This window comes from Geospiza fortis, unplaced genomic scaffold (genome assembly GCF_000277835.1).
Source record: "Geospiza fortis unplaced genomic scaffold, GeoFor_1.0 scaffold916, whole genome shotgun sequence".
Lineage (NCBI taxonomy): Eukaryota > Metazoa > Chordata > Aves > Passeriformes > Thraupidae > Geospiza > Geospiza fortis.
The window spans coordinates 51002-68874 of NW_005054815.1; the positions used below are offsets into that span (position 1 = coordinate 51002).

Here is a 17873-nt window from a genome sequence, read left to right on the forward strand (position 1 = left end):
GGGAATGAGAACGGGGCGATGTTGGGATGGGCAAGAGGGGCTCGAGGGAGCTGCGGGCGCCGGTGCTGGGCTGGGAGAGGGCGGCGGGGCTGAGGGTGGGGGGAGAACTGGGAGTGCCGGTGTGTGGGGGACTCCCGGGGTAGGGGCTCCCAGGCCAGGGTTGGCGGCATTGGGAAGAGAGGAGTCGGGAAAGGTGGAAGTGCAGGGCTGGGAAATGGAAGGGCTGAGGGTGCAGGGGAGACTCGCGGTGGAAACCGGGGATAGCAGTGTTGGATTGAAGGGAAGGATGCCTGGGAGGAGGACGCTGGAAAAAGCTGGTGCTGGCGCGTGTAGCAGGAGCTGGTGGTGGTGGGGATAGGAATGGGGAGATAGTTGTGGGTGGTAATGGAGGTCGTGGGGGTGTTTGCGTTGCTGAGCTAGGGTTGCTTGTATGAGAAGTGGGAAGTGCTGGAGAGGAGCAGGGAATGTCCCTCTGGTTGCTGAGAAACTGGGAATAGTAGGTGTATTGAGGCTGTGGAGTCCAGGTGCGCTGGGAATGCTGGGGTTGAAGGTACTGGGGAAGGCAGTGGGCTGGACCTGGTGGGTAGTCTTGTCCCCATCTCCCTCCTTCTCCATCCCCAGATTGCAAAGGAAGTGGCGAAGCTGCTCGAGATGAAGGCGCAGCTGGGGACAGATGAGGGGAAGCACAAGTTTGTGCTGAAGACCCCGAAGGTAACTCCCCTCTCCTGTGGCCCTCTGTGTGCTTGTCCTCCCCCACACACGCAGCCAGCACCCCCCACACATCTGTGAGCCAAGGTCCAGCATGGCCACACCTGTCTTTGTTCACATTTCTGTTTCCACTTTCACTTTTAGCAGCAAGGGGGAGAGGGATGAAAACATTTCCTGACAGCATTCAGCCCAGATACTCACCACCTTAGAGACTTCTGGGTGCTTCTGTGACATTCCAACCACTGCTGGTGTGGTCAGGAAATTCCCTCCTAATTATTGTAGGCCCTCAGTGTGAGAGGGCTCATATCTGTCCTTGGTCTGAGGGGCTCATTTACTGAACAGGTCTGGCCAGCTGCTGGAATTTGTGTCCTCTTGTAGAAGGACCCTTCCTTTACAAGTAGTTTTTCAGCCTCCAGGCCCCTAAGAATAATGTCCATAATGCAATTTCTGTTGATATACTTTGTAACCTGAATGTTTCACCACTGGCAGCTGATCAGAGACCACCATGCTGTGCTGTGCAGACAGTTATGAATCTGTTCACAAACAAGCCAGGCTATGGTGATGCCACTGACACAGAAAGTCATAGACACATGGAGTAGTTTGGGTTGGAAGGACCTTAAAGCTCATCTTGTTCCACTCCCTCCCATGACAGGGGCACCTGCCTTCCACTATCCCAGGTTGCTCCAAACCCCTCCAGCCTGGCCTGGGACACTTCTAGGGATAGGGCAGCCACAGCTTCTCTGGGCAACCTCACAGGGAAGAATTTATTCCCAATATTTAAAAGTCTCAAAACTGTCCCTTTGTCCATTTCCTTTATGATATGTTTTGTTGAATGTAACTGTGGTGTGATGCCTGGAAAGTGGAAGAGTATTTCACTGTTTAAAAGTGTGGAGAAGGGGATTTTGCAACTCATTTGAGTCCCAGAAAAACTCAGTTGTGTTTCCAGCCTATCTCAGGCTTGTCAAAGGCAGCTGAAGGCCACCTGGGTGATCTGTGGGTGGGGGTGCTTCCTCCTGCCTAAAGGTTTTTATAAAGTGGAAGTTGGAGGTCTAACAATAATGATTTTTATGTTACTGAGAGCATGAAGGTGGTCACTGAAATAATTCAGTGATTCTTGACAGCAAAGAAATGGAAAGGGTGCATGGCCCTGTGAATATAGACAGATATTTCACAGGTGTTGCATTTTGAGAGGTGATTTTTATCTCTGTTTGGAAATTGCAGAGCTGATGGTTGTTGCACAGTTTCGGAGCATGTCTGTCCTCTGTTTCCACCTTTGGGGTGGCTCACTGGGCAGGGGTCTGGCTAACAGGTCTGCATCAGAGTTCAGGACAGGTCCTGATTGCACTGTCAGGCTTGAAAGAACTGAATTCTGACTGCTGGATCTGTTTTATCCCCTTTGTTTCCTGTATTGTGAAACTCCTGATTTAGGTTTCATTGTGCGGACCATGGCAGACTCTATCTGAGCTGTGTCCTGATGTTTTCCAACATTTTTAGTGCTGTCAACCAATATCTGGTGTCTGGACCTGCTCTCTCTGGCTTTGTTAGCAGTATGGCAGCATCTTTCTCATGTCATACCTCTAACCCAAGGTGTGCTTTGCTCCTTTTGTTCCCTCATCCCAGGGCACCCGGGATTTTGGCCCCAAGGAAATGGCCATCCGTGAGAGGGCCTTCAAAGCCATCATCTCCTGCTTCAAGCGCCACGGGGCCGAGGTCATCGACACGCCGGTGTTCGAGCTGAAGGTGGGTGAGGACACAGCAGGCTGGCTGAGCTGCTGAGGATCCTGCAGCTCAGAGTGCTGAGAGCTGATTTTCGTTCCCTTCCTAGGCATTCTCCCTTTCTCTCCTTGTTTTCTGTGTCCTCTAGGGCTGATCCCTGTCACTGAAGATGCTGTTTGTTCATATGTTGTTTTGTTGTAGGAGACACTGACAGGGAAATACGGTGAAGACTCGAAGCTCATCTATGATCTAAAAGATCAGGGAGGAGAGCTGCTGTCCCTGCGGTATGACCTGACAGTATCCTGCCACAGCTGGTGCTGAGGGGCCTTGGCAGCCCTCCTTTTGGGGTAGCACTGTCCTGAGGGGGAGAAGGGACCCCAAACTGACAGGAGAGCGTAATCAGGCAGTGTGGTTCAGAACCCTTGCTTGGTTATTTACTCTGCATTGCTTCTGTTTGGTGAAGGAATGCTTGGAATCATGGAATATCCTGAGTTGGAAGTGACCCCAAGGATCATTAAGTCCCACTCCTGACCCTGCACAGGACACTCCATCCAAGTGCCTGAGAGCATTTTCCAAACGTTCCTTGAGCTCTCTCAGGTCTGGTGCCACGACCACTTCCTTGGGGAGCCTGTGCCCATGCCAAACAACCCTCTGGGGAAAGAACCTTTTCCTGACATCTAGACTGACCCTCCCCTGACACAGCTTCATGCCCCACATGTGTGGAAGTACAGAAGATCTGTATGAGTGTGGTTTCTCCCTACTCAGGGTTCCCAGAGCAGGCTGCTGCAGTACACAGCCCAAGAGGCACTGAGATCCAGCCCAAGGTGCTGCTGGAATAATCCTGAAGGGACACTTGGAGGCAGCATGTGGAGACCTTGGGGAGCTGGGATAGGTCCAACTGTCTCTTAGCAGTCCTTTGCTGGGTGGGAGGCAGTGAGGACCCAGTGCTTTCTGTGACTGATAACAGGGGGGATGATCCCTTCTCGTGTCCATCCTTAGCTCTGTCTCAGGTGCCCTTTGCTCGCTACCTGGCCATGAACAAGATCACCAACATCAAGCGCTACCACATTGCCAAGGTGTACAGGAGGGACAACCCGGCCATGACCCGGGGCCGCTACCGCGAGTTCTACCAGTGTGTGAGTCTGGCTGTGGGCAGGGACACTGCTGGGACAGGCTCTGGGCTGGGCAGTGCCTGTGGACACATAGCACTGTCAAAATAACAGCTGAGTTACCCTTCCCTGTGCCTGTGGAAAGCTCTGAAGTCTCGGGGCCTTTCTGGGTCGCTGCGACCCCGAGATTGTTAAAAGTCTCTTTTCCCAGCCCGAGCGCTTGAAGAATGAGTTGGAGATCTTCAGTTCTCGGTCTTAAGGTTGTTTATTGTGTCTTACCTATAAAAAATTTCCTCCTGCCCTGCCGAGGTCCATCCAGCAGGACAGTTCCAGGCACTCTGCCTGCCCCCAGGGTGGTGTTATGTCTTTATACTAAAAACTATGTATACAATGTTTACAATTACTTTCCAATACCTATCACCTGTGTTAGACAGTGAGCTTCTACTCTAAACCAATCCAAAAGTGCCACCAGCACAGCAGAAGGTGGAGGCCAAGAAGAAGAAGGAGAAAAGCTGGACATACCCAGTTCCCTCCATCTTGCCTCCTGAACCCCCATACCAAAAAACCCTAAAATCTACTTTTTCACCCCATGATAACTTCACTAATATGCTACTTAAACTGTTGTGGCTTTTTTATCTTTTTATAAGGTTGGTAATTTGCTCCACGGGTCATAATCAAACCCACAGCTGTTTTGGGCTCCATGCCAGGGCTTCTGAGCCCCCTGGCAGGGGTCTTGGCTGTCCAGGACAGCCAGAGGGATGTTCTGGATTCCCACACTGACAGATCCACCAGTGTGATCCTTCAGTGTGGGAACCCAGAACTAAAGATCCTTAGTGTGTCCTTATGAGTGTGAAAAACACCTGGAGGGTGGGAGAGTGGGTGTGGCAACTGTGACACAGTGCTGGCGTGGTGTGGAACTTTGTCATAGATCCCCCAGGTATTACCTCCTTTGCACTGTATGGGAGGGCAGCTCCTTGCTCTGTCCCACGGTGCTTGCTGGATGGGTGATGGGGAAGAATTTCCTTCTGATCCCAAATCTGGAAAACAGTTTGGCTCTGGGTGTGTTAGCAGGACATACCAACCAAGCAAGGCAGTAACATACCGTACTTCCCTTCCATGTTTAGTCAGTTTTAACTTCAAAGGACAGGAAAACCCAGAGGCCAAATTACAGAACAAGTAACAAAACAATTTCCTTCGTGGCTCTCTCGTGGTAGCCCTAAGGAACAGCTTTGCTCTGCTCTACTGACACAGTCCCCAGGGACTCATATTGCAAACAATTTATTTTGTTTGAGAATATTCCTATTTCATGATACAACCCCTAGGAATACCTTCCAGCTTTGGCTTGGTGATTCCTGTTTCCAGATGACTTGGGGTCATTGCCTCCTATCTCATCTACTCCAAGATCTCACTCCTAGGATAGCTAGAAGTGGCCTTCTAATATCCAGGCTAAATTTATTTGTATCTGTTTGTTTCCTTCCTCTAGTTTAAAGAGTTCAGCTCTTAAAATACTAGCTATCATCCCTTGACATCTGTTCTTCCCCAGGTAAACATCTGGGAAATGTTTAGAGAAATCTTCCCCTCCTTAGACCATATAAATCAAGCTCCGTTACCTCTGTTACCTTCTCTCCTTGGATATGTTTTCATTCTTTTCTCAGCCTAGGACCTTTTCCTGCAGCTTTTCTTCAATATAATTCACCAGCCCCTGTTTTGTTTTGGTTTTTTTCAGTGACATTTAATCTGTGCCATTTACAGCGATATCAGCACTTTCCTGACTTCCTGTACGCTTCTTGTACTTCCTCACCCAACTTTCCCAGGGATTGCATCAGCCCTTATTGCACTCAGCTGATCAGGAATTAACTGTGTGATCCCATCTCTTCCTCCAATGCCCCAGTTTATTCTGAGAGCTTGGTGAAGCCCTCTTGAAATATATCCACATAATGAAAATTATTCTTGATCCCAAAATCTCACAGAAGACTTTGCATTTGGGGATTCCTAAACAGGAATTGAAGATGGGCTCTCTTGTTGCTTCTGTGTTTCATTTCTCTCTGAGCATTGATGTTGTTTCCAGTCATGGGATACCAGCCTATTAAAGCTTCTTAATGTTGGGCTTTGGTTCTTCTATGTGCTAGTTCTTCTGGTGATCTCTGGTAGGGACCACTCAGGGTTCCTGATTGCGTTTTCTGTCTTAGCAGTTGAAACTCTGGTTTTGCTTCTCTTGCCTTCCCTAATCATTAACTTGGTTGGCATTCATATTAAAGAAAGCATCCTAAGAATCAAGGCAAAACATTTGGCATTTAGATCATAGCAAATGAGAAGTAATTTTCCCTCTTCTTTCTGGTTCCTTTGTTCTATTTATTTACTGCTGCTCCTCCTTTTTGTTGTTTTTTGAGGATCTCTGTTTCAGAGTGTCACACAGCAGTGCAGTGTACAAACTCTTTGAAATGCAGTGGACATGAGAGCACTACTGCCTTCCATGGTAGAGGTCCTAACCCACATCCTGTCCCTTCTGGATTGACTCTGTAAGGGATAGTGCTCCCTGACATCCCAGTTCTGTAGGGTTTTGTACACAAACTGGTGTTCCCAACAGTTTGAAGGTGTTTTTGTGCAGCCATGCTGTGGTGCTGAATTGCTCATTACCTTTTCCTGTGCCTCCAGGACTTTGACATTGCCGGGCAGTTTGACCCCATGATTCCCGATGCCGAGCGCCTGAAGATTGTGCACGAGATCCTCAGTGACCTGCAGCTCGGGGACTTTGTCATCAAGGTGAGACTGGGTGGGTTCTCTGTGCCATGCTGGGAAGCAGTGGTCATTGTTCTGTGCTTTTACATAGTGGCACCTGCTCCCACTCTTAAGGCCTGACCCAGAAGTTTATCCCTCCTCTCTGCCTGGAAGCTTTCACTTGTGCTAAAGATTGAACCTCCTCTTGGATTTACTTTGATCTGGGAATGACAGGAGTTTTCCTGAGGCTGCAGCTGACAGTGGTCTCTCCAGAACTAACCATGGTTCCTTAGAAAATTCCAGCAACCAGCTACAGTGATAGAATGGTCTGGGTTGGAAGGGACCTTAAATATAATCCAGTTCCATTACCCTGCCATGGGCAGGGACACCTTCCACTATCCCAGGTTGCTCTAAGCCCTGTCCAGTCTGATCCTGAGCACTTGCAGGAGTGGGGCAGTCACAGCTTCTCAGGACAACCTGTGCCAGGGCCTCACCACCTCTATAATAAAACATTTATTCCTAATATCTATCTAAGCAGGTGATTGTCATTTTCACTGCCTACAGTAAAACAGGCTCTGGTCCAGGATTCCTGCCCTTATCCCAATAGGGGCATCTGCTCTGTGTGTGTGGTGTTGCCTGCAGACTCCTGCCTTTCCACCAAGTCCTTTTTGGAGCTGAAGCATTTTCTAGACCAAGAGTTGTGCCCTACTGTAGGCTGAGCCTGCTATTTGCTTCCAGACACCTCTGTTCCCTTGGGATGGCAGCAGATAGTGTTCAGTGTGTAGGTGAGGCAGGATGAGAAAGATGCACAGGTGCAGTAGAGCAATGGGTAGGAGTGCTGGATGCACAGGAAGGCAGTGAGATCTATGAGGGACCTGGAGTTGGGCCATTCCCAGGCACTGCAGGCTGGATATTGTGTTCCTGTTGCAGCCCCGTGGAGCAGGGGCCAGGTACTTCCCCTTGAACCTGTCTGGGGTGAGGTGAAGGAACTGGGTGTTCGGGCAGTGGTGAAAGTGGTGCTTTGAGGATGAAGATGCTCTTGCAGTGGGGAACAACAGAATAACCTGCTGTGGTTATTCTTGTCTCCCACAAGGCACTTTTTGGTTCATGTTGATGCTGGAGGATTCCAAATTCCTGTGCAGTTTCTTTGTTCCTAACTGTAGACATGCTCACTACCCATGGAAAAATGTTGAATCCAGCTGAGGCTTTGGCCTTAACTGTGTGCTCTTACAGAGCATAATTAAGCTATAGAATTCACTATATTATCATTAAAAAATAAATGCTAATTGAAGATTTAATATAATCAGATGTCCCTTTTCTTTTAGGCTGATAGTGTAAGGTAATACTCTGAATTCATCTCCTTGGCTGTGGTCCGTTCCTGAGCTGTTTTTACATGTCCACATGAGGGGACTCTTAAGCCCTGATGGGTTGTTTTTCTCTGAGGGGAGGTGTCTGTGGCTCTAGAAGGAAATGTGATGGCTCTGCCCAGGTTTGGTAGATGTCAGTTGTGCTATTTGCTCTGCTCTGGGAAGCTCAGCTCCCCAAGAATGGGAAACAAAAATTACAAATAGCAAGAAAACCCCTTCACATACATTTCCTATATTCTCTTCCATGCTTAAAACTACAGGGGAATGAAGCAGGGCATGGCTGAAGTATCTGTTGGAGTTCATAATTCCTGATGTCCTCCCTTTCCCCAGGTCAACGACCGGCGCATCCTTGATGGGATGTTTGCAGTGTGTGGGGTCCCGGACAGCAAATTCCGAACCATCTGCTCCAGCGTTGACAAGCTGGATAAGGTATGGGCTGGAGCCCCAGGCTGCATCTGCTGCTGCTGGAGTCTCAGTGAATGAGCCATGGTCCATGAGAATTGGCTGGAAAATGCTGATAAGCATCCAGTTGTTCCCACCTTTCTGTGCAGGGCACAGCATTCACATAGGAAGAGTGGATCCTCTGTTTTGTTATCCACTATCCCATGAGATCCTGATAAAAGGAAAGGTGGGAGGGGAAAAATGCTCTTCACGTAGGAGGTTCAATATCCCAAATCTTCACCTGCTCAAGATGTTGCCGCTTATGAACCAGGCTCATGAAAACCAGCTCCAAATTAGGCTAGGTCATGTTAAAAACAGCAGCTTGTGTGTCATCACATGTGGTCATGGTTCTTTGTTGAAGGGTGAATGACCTTTTCCTGTGGAGGACTCATCAGATGATCAAATGAAGGCAACTGGAGGGGGTCTCACTCACAGCCTGTTAGCAGAGATCCATTGCAGAGGCATGACCAGAGTTTGGAGTCTGGGGCTGTATATGTGTGGAAAAGCAATGGGAAGGGGGCACTGGGCTTCTTTCTAATGGGATCATTTCCTTGTGATTTATCTCGGGGCAGCTGGATGTGAACAAGACTCTGGTTCTATGACTCGTGGTCAGCGGGAAGATGTCAGCATATTATGCTTCCATTGGGTTTTTTCCATTACCCAAGCAATACCTCACACCTTTCCAGGTGATTCCATGACCAGCAACACTTTCCTGAGTGGTCTTTATGACTAAGTACCTAACCAGGGAAACCACAGCCGCAAGATGGATCTCAGACTTGGTGGTTATACAGTGCTGATATTTGATTCTGGCCAGAAATCAAACTAAAGGTATTTTTATAGGGTTGAGATACAAACAGGCTGTGCAGAGGTACAAGAAATAGAGTTATGCACACATGACTGTGCTCTGAGAGCTGCTACTTCTCTCGTGCACCTTCTAACCACGATGATGGGATTCTACCATGCAGAGGAGAGTCCATGTCCCTGGTGCAGTGGCTGATGCCCTTCTCTCCCCTCACAGGTGCCGTGGGAAGAAGTGAGGAGTGAGATGGTGGCAGAGAAGGGGCTCTCTCCTGAGGCTGCCGATCGCATCGGGGAGTATGTCCAGCTCCATGGTGAGCACCACGGGCTGCTGCCCTTGGCATTGTTCAGGCCTGGGGATGGAAGGTGCAGGGCACAGCCCCAGCTGGCTGGGGCCACCGTGCCGGGTGCTGCTGCCCTGGCACAGCTGAGGCATGGCTGGTCCCCACAGGTGGGCTGGACCTGATCGAGCAGCTTCTCCAGGACCCAAAGCTATCCCAGAACAAGGTGGCCAAGGAAGGGCTGGGGGACATGAAGCTGCTGTTTGAGTACCTGACCCTGTTTGGCATCACAGGGAAGGTGAGGAGCTGTGGGGGCAGGAGGGGGAGCTGCCCCGCTGGGCCCCGAGCGGGCGGTGACGGGGCCGCCCTTGTGCCCCGCAGATCTCCTTCGACCTGAGCCTGGCGCGGGGCCTGGACTATTACACGGGGGTGATCTTTGAGGCTGTGCTGCTGCAGCAGGACAACGAGCACCTGGAGGAGCCGCTCAGCGTTGGCAGCGTGGCCGGAGGTGGCCGCTATGACGGGCTGGTGGGCATGTTTGATGCCAAGGGCCGCAAGGTGCCCTGCGTGGGGGTCAGCATCGGCATCGAGCGCATCTTCTCCATCCTGGAACAGAGACTGGAGGTAGGTGCCTTTGGTGCTGAGCTAAGCATGGTTAATCCCCCACTCCAGCAGATGCTGAAGTGAGTGTTCCTTTTCCCAGCCTTTGGGGAAGCCAGCCAGGCCAATGCTGTGCTCTGCACCAGGAGTCAGAACCAGGATATAACCTCCAGTTCTCTCTGGCCTGGCAGATGGTATCTGGGGTTCCCACTGAAAACAAGACCCAAGTTCTTCCCACAGCCCCCAGACATGGCTTCTCCAGCTGCAGCTGTTGGGGGCACTTTAATCTTCAGCAGGGGCAGGTACCTTAGTGTTCCCCACTGCGTTAGGCATCCATGTGAGCTCACATCCTCCTTGGTAAGGCAACATTGTTCTGCAAGGCAGAACAATGTGTGAGGCAGCAGCCTCACACATCTATTTGTCCTGCCTGTGGCACTGCAGAGACCAGACAGGTATCACATGTTCCAGGGCAGGAGCAGCAGTGCCTCTAGGGGTTTCCCAGATAGATTTTTCCTCATCCCTGTCCTCAAAGTTGTACTGTTCTCCGTTCCAATCAATGGGTGTTAAATAGGTCTTTGTAAGCTCCCAAAATGGGCTACATGTTCCCCTCCCCTAGAAGCCTGGTCTTGGTTCTTTCTTGGCAGCCAGACACAACTGGAATTTCTAAATAGAAACTGAATTCCTCCCCCACCACCTCCAGTCCTGGCCAGGTTTGTTCCTTTGCAGGTGACCTTTTAAAGGCTTCTCCCTTCAGCAAGGCAGCAGGGAAATGCCACATGGAGTATCCAACATCTGCCACAGGGGCTGGTGGAGCATTCAGCTTGCTGCTGTTTAACCCATAGTTTGAACCTCAGCTGAAGAGAAGGCAGCTGCCTGTGTCCACCTTCTCCTGAGCGTGTTGCTTCTGAGCTGCTTGGAGCAGATATTTAGGAGGCCCTTGGGTGTGGAGAAACTGGAAGGAGGCTGTGTAAAGCACGCATCATGGACAATTGATTCTGCTCTAGGATGGGATCTTTGGGATCTCTCTGACTCTGAGTTAAGGCTGTTGATCCCTCTGAGCCCAGTCCTTTTCACTGGTAGATCGATGGAGCTGAGTGGTGACCCATCCTGCTCGCAGAATCTCAGGTGTCTTGGTATGTCTGTGGCATCTTCTGGGTCTTGTCCCCTCTCCAGGCCTCTGAGGAAAAGATCAGGACAACAGAGACACAGGTGCTGGTGGCCTCTGCCCAAAAGAAGCTCCTTGAAGAGCGACTGAAGCTCATCTCTGAACTGTGGGATGCTGGAATCAAGGTATGATTGGCTGATGGCAAAGCCAAGAGCTGCCTGGTTCACTCTGTCTGGGAATGGAGCAGATCTGGCTTTGCTTTGGGAAGGAGTTACAGAGAGCAGGTGGGGAGCAGACACTGCCTTCCTGAATGGAGCCTTCCTCTTCTCAGTGTCCCAGATCATGGGCTCTCCAGGAAGGACTGGGCAGAAGGACTTGGTTAGCCCTGTAACTGCAAGGCCTTGTTGAAGCTCGTGCCCAGCCTTCTCCGGGAGTCCATCCTGTCCCCACCACGCAACCTCACACTCACCAGACTGGCCCAGCAGTGCCTGCTTGAAGGGTCCAGTGAAACATCCCAGTCTGATGATTTGTGCTCTGGCTTTCTCCCAGGCAGAGATGCTGTACAAGAAGAACCCCAAGCTGCTGAATCAGCTGCAGTACTGTGAGGAGACAGGCATCCCTCTCGTTGCCATTGTGGGTGAGCAGGAGCTCAAAGATGGAGTTGTCAAGCTGCGGATTGTGGCAACCAGGGAGGAGGTACGGTCTGTGGCATGGTGGGGTTGGCTACGTGACCCTGCAGCCCAGCCAAAACCAGCCCTCCAGACCCAGTGCAGTTTCCAGCAAGTTCTGTAACACCCCATATTCCAGTTCCTTGCCCCATGCAGCTTCCTGGAGTCATGAAGTGCTGTTGTGTCCAGCTCTGGGGCGTTTCCTATCATGTGGCCTCCTTGAACTGCTCAGTTCAGGAGCCTGGAGCATGCAGGGTGATTCAGTGGTGCTCTTGGAATGAGTGAGACTGAACAGAACTTGGTTAGCCCTGAACTGCAGGGCTGCTCCGTGCCTGTTACCTTAGGACAGATTCCCAAAACAGGCAGCACTGGAATCAGTGCATAGGTCACTGGCTAAGATCACTGCATAGATCAGTAACTTAGGAACCAATAGGAAAGTGTGGGAAGAGCAGCATTCTTACAACCATTATGCAGGGAAGGGTTTACTGGGGGTTGCTGGTGTGTGCCTGCTCTTACAGGTTCAGCTCTGTGGCTGCTGCAGCCCATTCAATCCCTGTAGAGAGACTGGTGACACCTTGGTGTGACCTCCTGAGACACAGGGCCATGACTGTGGTGATGTGTCAAGCTGCTGGAGTTGTATTGAAGGAATTTTTCTCCCCGTGTAGGTCAATGTTCGAAGGGAGAGCTTGGTGGAGGAGATCAGGATACGAACGAGTCAGTGTTAACCCTTTGGATGCCTCTGCTCCTTTGCTGGATTCCAGCTGACAGATCTCCTTCCATAAACGCCTTCACCAGGCTGTGCAGCAGTGGGTGGGGTGTCAGGGTGACTTTGAAAGCTGTATTTATTCTTGTCTTAAGCCCTTCCTTCCCTGGTGGGAGCCAAGAGGCTGCACTGACTCCTGTGCCATGCCCTGGCCTTTGAGGATGTTGCTGGAAAGATGTTGTGGAAGTGGCTGTGGCAGATGCTGGCTGCATGAATGCCGGAGCGACCCATGGAGCCCCACGTTTGCAGCAGATCCCGGGGGTTTGGCTGCAGCTTCTTGTTCCCATCACTTTGAATAACCATCCCAGCCCATCTTTCTGCTCTGGCTGCAGGGGGTGACCTTATCCCCAGCAACATGTAATGGCGCTGCTCCCAGAAACATAATAAATCTGTCTGTCCCCTGCTCTGACTCCTGTATCTGCTTGCTGCTCGGGGCAGAGATTTGCTCACCTGCCTCGTTAAGCCCAAGCTGTTCTTTAAAGGTCATGCTGGATGTTTCTGCACCCGTAATGTTTCCTCGTCCCTCTGGATACCCCTGGTGATGCCAACCCGTGTGACAGGTGCACAGCCAAGCCCCCACAACCAGGTGGGACTCCGTGAGCGACCTCCCAGTCACGGCTGTGAAAGAGCCCCCAACCTACTCTGGGTGGCTCAGGGTCTCCCACCACACCCCTTTGCTTCTGAGAAACACATTTTGCCTGATGTCCCTGAAATTCCGCAATACGCAGGATAGTTCCCAGACGCAAGCATGCATCAGTACACACTGTGGCTGGTTTGACAGTGTCCCCTGCAATCTGCCATCAGGATCCAGGCCTGGTGAATTTTGTTTCTTCCCAGGGAAAAGGGCCGAGGTTGGTGTTTGGGGGCCTGTGGGCGGGAGTGGCCGGCTGGCTCCTGAAATTCCGCAATACGCAGGATGCCTCCCAGAACCAAGCTGGCACCAGTGCCAACTCGGACTGGTTTGATAGTGCCAACGGAGTCCTACAATCTGCCATGACGAACTGCGGCTGGTAAGTTATTTTTCAGACGGAAAAGGGCGGAGTGTATGTTTGGAGGCCTCTGACCAGCTGGCTCCTGAAATTCCGCAATAGGCAGGATGCCTCCCAGACCCAAAATGCCACCAGTGTCAACTTGGGCCTGTGTGATATTACCAAAGGAGTCCAACAATCTACCATCAGGAAGCGGGGCGTGTGATATTTTTTTCAGAGCGAAAGAGCCAGTGTTTACAGTTAGCGGCCTGTACACGGAGTAGCGGGCTGGCTCCTGAACTTCCCGAATAGGCAGGATGCCTCCCAGACCCAAGCTGGCACCAGTGCCAACTCAGGCTGGTTTGGTAGTGCCAACGGAGTCCTACCAGCTGCCGTGAGGAACCAGGGTTGCTGAGTTTTTCTTCAGAGGGAAAGGGAAAATGTTTTTATTGGGGGGTCTTTGGCCCAGAGTGGCCGGCTGGCTCCTGAAAATCCGCAATACGCAGGATGCCTCCCAGACCCAAGCTAGCACCAGTGCCAACTTGGGCCGGTTTGATAGTGCCAACGGAGTCCTACAATCTGCCATCACGAATCGGGTCTGGGGACTTTTGTTTCCGAGGTCAAAGGCCGGAGGGTGTGTTTGGGGCCACTGCCTGGCTGGCTCCTGAAATTCCGCATTAGGCAGGGTGCCTCCCAGACCCAAACTGGCACCAGTGCCAACTCAGGCTGGTTTGATAGTGCCAACGGAGTCCTACAATCTGCCATCAGGAATCGGCTCTGGTGACTTCTGTTTCCCAGGGTATAGGCTAGAGGGTGTGTTTGGGGCCTCTGCCTGGCAGGCTCCTGAAATTCGGCAATAGGAAGGATGCCTCCCAGACCCAAGCTGTCACCAGTGCCAACTCGGGCTTGTTTGATAGTGCCAACGGAGTCCTATTATCTGCAGTCAGGAATGATGTCTGATGAGTTTTTTTTCAGAGGGAAAGCGCCAGAGTTTATATTTGGGGGCCTTTGGCCCTGAGTGGCCAGCTGGGTCATGAAATTCCGCGATAGGCAGGATGCATCCCAGACCCAAGCTGGCACCAGTGCCAACTCAGGCTGGTTTGATAGTGCCAACGGAGTCCTACAATCTGCCATCAGGAACCAGGGCTGGTGAGTTTTTTTTCAGAGGAAAAGGGCCATTGATTTTATTTGGGGGCTTGTGGCGCAGTGTGGCAAGCTGGCTCCTGAAATTCCAACATAGGCAGGATGCCTCCAAGACCCTAGCTGGCACCCGTGCCAACTCGGGCTTCTTTGATACTGCCAACGGAGAACTACAATGTGCCATTAGGAACCGGGGCTGATGAGTTTTGTTTCCCCGTGAAGAGGCCGGAGTTGGTGTTTGGGCCTTCTGGCCGGCTGCCTCCTTAAATTCTGCAATAGGCAGGATGCCTCCCAGACCCAAGCTGGCGCCAGTGCCAACTCGGGCTGGTTTGATAGTGCCAACGGAGTCCTACAATCTGCCATCAGGAATCAGGCCTGGTGACTTTTTTTCAGAGGGAAAGGACCAGTGTTTCTGTTTGGGTGTCTTTGGCCCAGAGTGTCCGGCTGGCTGCTGAAATTCAGCAATAGGCATGCTGCCTCCCAGACCCAAGTGGGCACCAGTGCCAACTCGGGCTGGTTTGATAGTGCCAACAGAGTCCTACAATCTGCCATCAGCAACCGGGGCTGGTGAGTTTTGTTTCCCAGGGAAAAGGCCGGAGCTCGTGTTTGGGGGCCTCTGGCCGGCTGGCTCCTGAAATTCCGCAATAGGCAGGATGCCTCCCAGACCCAAGCTGCCACCTGTGCCAACTCAGGCTGGTTTGATAGTGCCAACAGAGTCCTACAATCTGCCATCAGCAACCGGGGCTGGTGAGTTTTCTTTAAGAGCGAATAGGCCGGTGTTTTTGTTTGGGGGCCTCTGGCCGGCTAGCTCCTGTAATTATGCATTAGGCAGGATGCCTCCCAGACCCAAGCTGGCACCAGTGCCAACTCGGGCTGCTTTGATAGTGCCAACAGAGTCCTACAATCTGCCATCAGGAAGCAGGGATGGTGATGTTTTTTTCAGAGGAAAAGGGCCGGCGTGTTTGTTTGAGGCCCTCTGGCTGGCTGGGTCCTGAAATTCTGCAATAGGCAGGATGCCTCCCAGACCCAAGTTGGCACCAGTGCCAACTCGGGCTGGTTTGATAGTGCCAACGGAGTCCTACAATCTGCCATCAGGAATCAGGCCTGGTGACTTTTTTTCAGAGGGAAAGGACCAGTGTTTCTGTTTGGGTGTCTTTGGCCCAGAGTGTCCGGCTGGCCGGCTGGCTCCTGAAAATCCGCAATAGGCAGGATGCCTCCCAGACCCAAGCTGGCACCAGTGCCAACTCGGGCTGGTTTGATAGTGCAAATGGAGTCCTACAATCTGCTATATTGAACTGGGACTTGTGACTTTTTTTTCAGAGGGAGAGGGCCAGTGTTTATATATAGGTGCCAGGGGCCCAGAGTGGCCGGCAGGCTCCTGAAATTCAGCAATAGGCAGGATGCCTCCCAGACCCAAGCTGGCACCAGTGCCAACTCGGGCTGGTTTGATAGTGCCAACGGAGTCCTACAATCTGCCATCAGGAACCAGTGCTGGTGAGTTTTTTCTCAGAGGAAAACGGCCACTGTTTATATTTGGGAGCCTTTGGCCCAGGGTAGCCGGCTGGCTCCTGAAATTTTGTACTAGGCAGGATGCCTCCCTGACCCAAGCTGGCCCCAGTGCCATCTTGGGCTCGTTTGATAGTGCCAGCGGAGTCCTACAATCTTCCATCAGCAACGGGGTCTGGTGTGTTGGGAGAATTGTAAGGGGGCACAGTAGTCTCCAATGAGTTGCAGCTGGGACCAATTAAGAACAAGTGGCATATACACTTGTAAGCAATTAAGTACAAGGACCATAAAAGGGTGGAGTCAGCCAAAGAGTCAGAGTAAGGGTCAGAAGCCTGCAAGGAGCAGAAAGAAGACTACTACAAGGAGAAGTCTGTAGGAGAAGACTGCCGGAGCCAGGAGAAGGCTGCACCAGAGAAGGCTGCAGCGAGGACCGGGAGAGACCCAGAGAGGGCTGCAGCGAGGACCCGGAGAGTGCCAGAGAGGGCTGCTGCGAGGGCCAGGAGAAGATGGTGAGTTCCCCTGGAGGGGATGAATAATCCCAGAAGAAGACTGACCCCAGGAGAGGGTTGGAGAAGCTTTGGACATGCCAGGGCTCTGTGGCAGTCTGGAAGCAATATCCTTCATCGGATCGCTGCTGGATTAGCTTCAGGTGCTTCTGGCTGGGTGCATCGGGAAAAGCCCCTGGAGGGGATGGACTCTGTTGTTGTAATGTTGACTGTAATATATAAGTATGGTTGTAATGTTTACTGTAATGTATAAGTATTAGTGTAAAGTGTTTAGGGCTACTGTGACCCACTGGGATGGAGTGGGGGAGGTGGCGTTGGTGAAGCAGAGAGTGGCAAGTGGAAGCCACAAAGAGGTCTAGACCTGATTATCTCAATCAAGACACCTGGGAATAGGTGAGCCACCAACAAGTAATAATTATGGGACGTTTGAGGAATTTGGTTTGGGACATTTGAGGTGTTTACTTTGAGTTATGACTGCCTCGACTAGAAGAGATAGATGTTGTTAGTAAGGTAACTGTTATAATGTATAAGTTGTAATGTATTGTTGTCTAATATACGTATAAGTATTGTTGTGTAATGTATTGCTGTATATGTATGAGAATTGTTGTAAACGTCTTCAATACAACACTGGTGAGTTTTGTTTCAGAGAGTAAGGGCCAGTGTTTATGTTTAGGCGCCTGTTGCCCAAAGTGGCCGGCTCGCTCCTGAAATTCCACAATAGCCAGGATGCCTCCCAGACCCAAGCTGACACCAGTACCAACTCGGGCTGGTTTGATAGTGCCAACGGAGTCCTACAATCTGCCATCAGGAATCGGGCCTGGCGACCTTTATTTCAGAGGCAAAGGGCCGGTGTTTATGTGTGGGGGCCTCTGGCACGGAGGAGCCAGCTGGCTCCTGAAAATCCGCGACACGCAGGATGCATCCCAGACCAAAGCTGGCACCAGTGCCAACTCAGGCTGGTTTGATAGTGCCAACGGAGTCCTACAATCTGCCATCAGGAACCGGGGCTGGTGAGTGTTGTTTCCCAAGGAAAGGGCCGGTGTTTGTGTTTGAGGGCCTATGGCCCGGAGTGGCCGGTTGGCTCCTGAAAATCCGCCATACGCAGGATGCCTTGCAGACCCAAGCTGGCACCAGTGCCAACTCAGGCTGGTTTGATAGTGCAAACGGACTCCTACAATCTGCCATCAGGAAGCGGGGCTGGTGAGTTATCTTTCAGAGAGAAAGGGCCAGTGTTTATGTTTGGGGGTCTGTGGCCCGGAGTGGCTGGCTTGCTCCTGAAAATCCGCGATACGCAAGATGCCTCCCCGACCCAAGCTGTCACCAGTGCCAACTCCAGCTGGTTTGATAGTGCCAACGGAGTCCTACAATCTGCCATCAGGAACCGGGGCTGCTGAGTTTTGGTACAGAGGGAAAGGGCCGGGATTAGGTTTGGGGCCTGTGGCCCGGACTGGACAGCTGGCTACTGAAAATCCGCGATAC

At 51.5% G+C, this 17873-nt stretch overlaps 1 protein-coding gene across 1 annotated transcript; it reads left to right on the forward strand.

Moving 5' to 3' along the window:
• The first annotated feature begins 608 nt into the window (after positions 1–608).
• On the forward strand, positions 609–12683 carry LOC102039964 (histidine--tRNA ligase, cytoplasmic). The gene is made up of 12 exons (XM_005431209.3): positions 609–711; positions 2329–2448; positions 2626–2721; positions 3435–3560; positions 6189–6296; positions 7949–8047; positions 9078–9171; positions 9309–9436; positions 9520–9762; positions 10912–11028; positions 11393–11539; positions 12177–12683. Exons 1-12 carry the CDS (start codon positions 652–654, stop codon positions 12234–12236), a joined length of 1398 nt encoding a protein of 465 aa, XP_005431266.1. The 5' UTR covers positions 609–651; the 3' UTR covers positions 12237–12683.
• Positions 12684–17873: the final 5190 nt, after the last annotated feature.

What these genes read in the sequence shown, in the direction of transcription:
- LOC102039964 (XM_005431209.3), top strand. Translation starts at nt 652, where the DNA reads ATGAAGGCGCAGCTGGGGACAGATGAGGGGAAGCACAAGTTTGTGCTG. An exon ending in TTGTGCTGAAGACCCCGAAG is followed by an intron (nt 712 to 2,328) that starts GTAACTCCCCTC and finishes CCCTCATCCCAG; the next exon opens with GGCACCCGGGATTTTGGCCC. An exon ending in GCGTTGACAAGCTGGATAAG is followed by an intron (nt 8,048 to 9,077) that starts GTATGGGCTGGA and finishes CTCCCCTCACAG; the next exon opens with GTGCCGTGGGAAGAAGTGAG.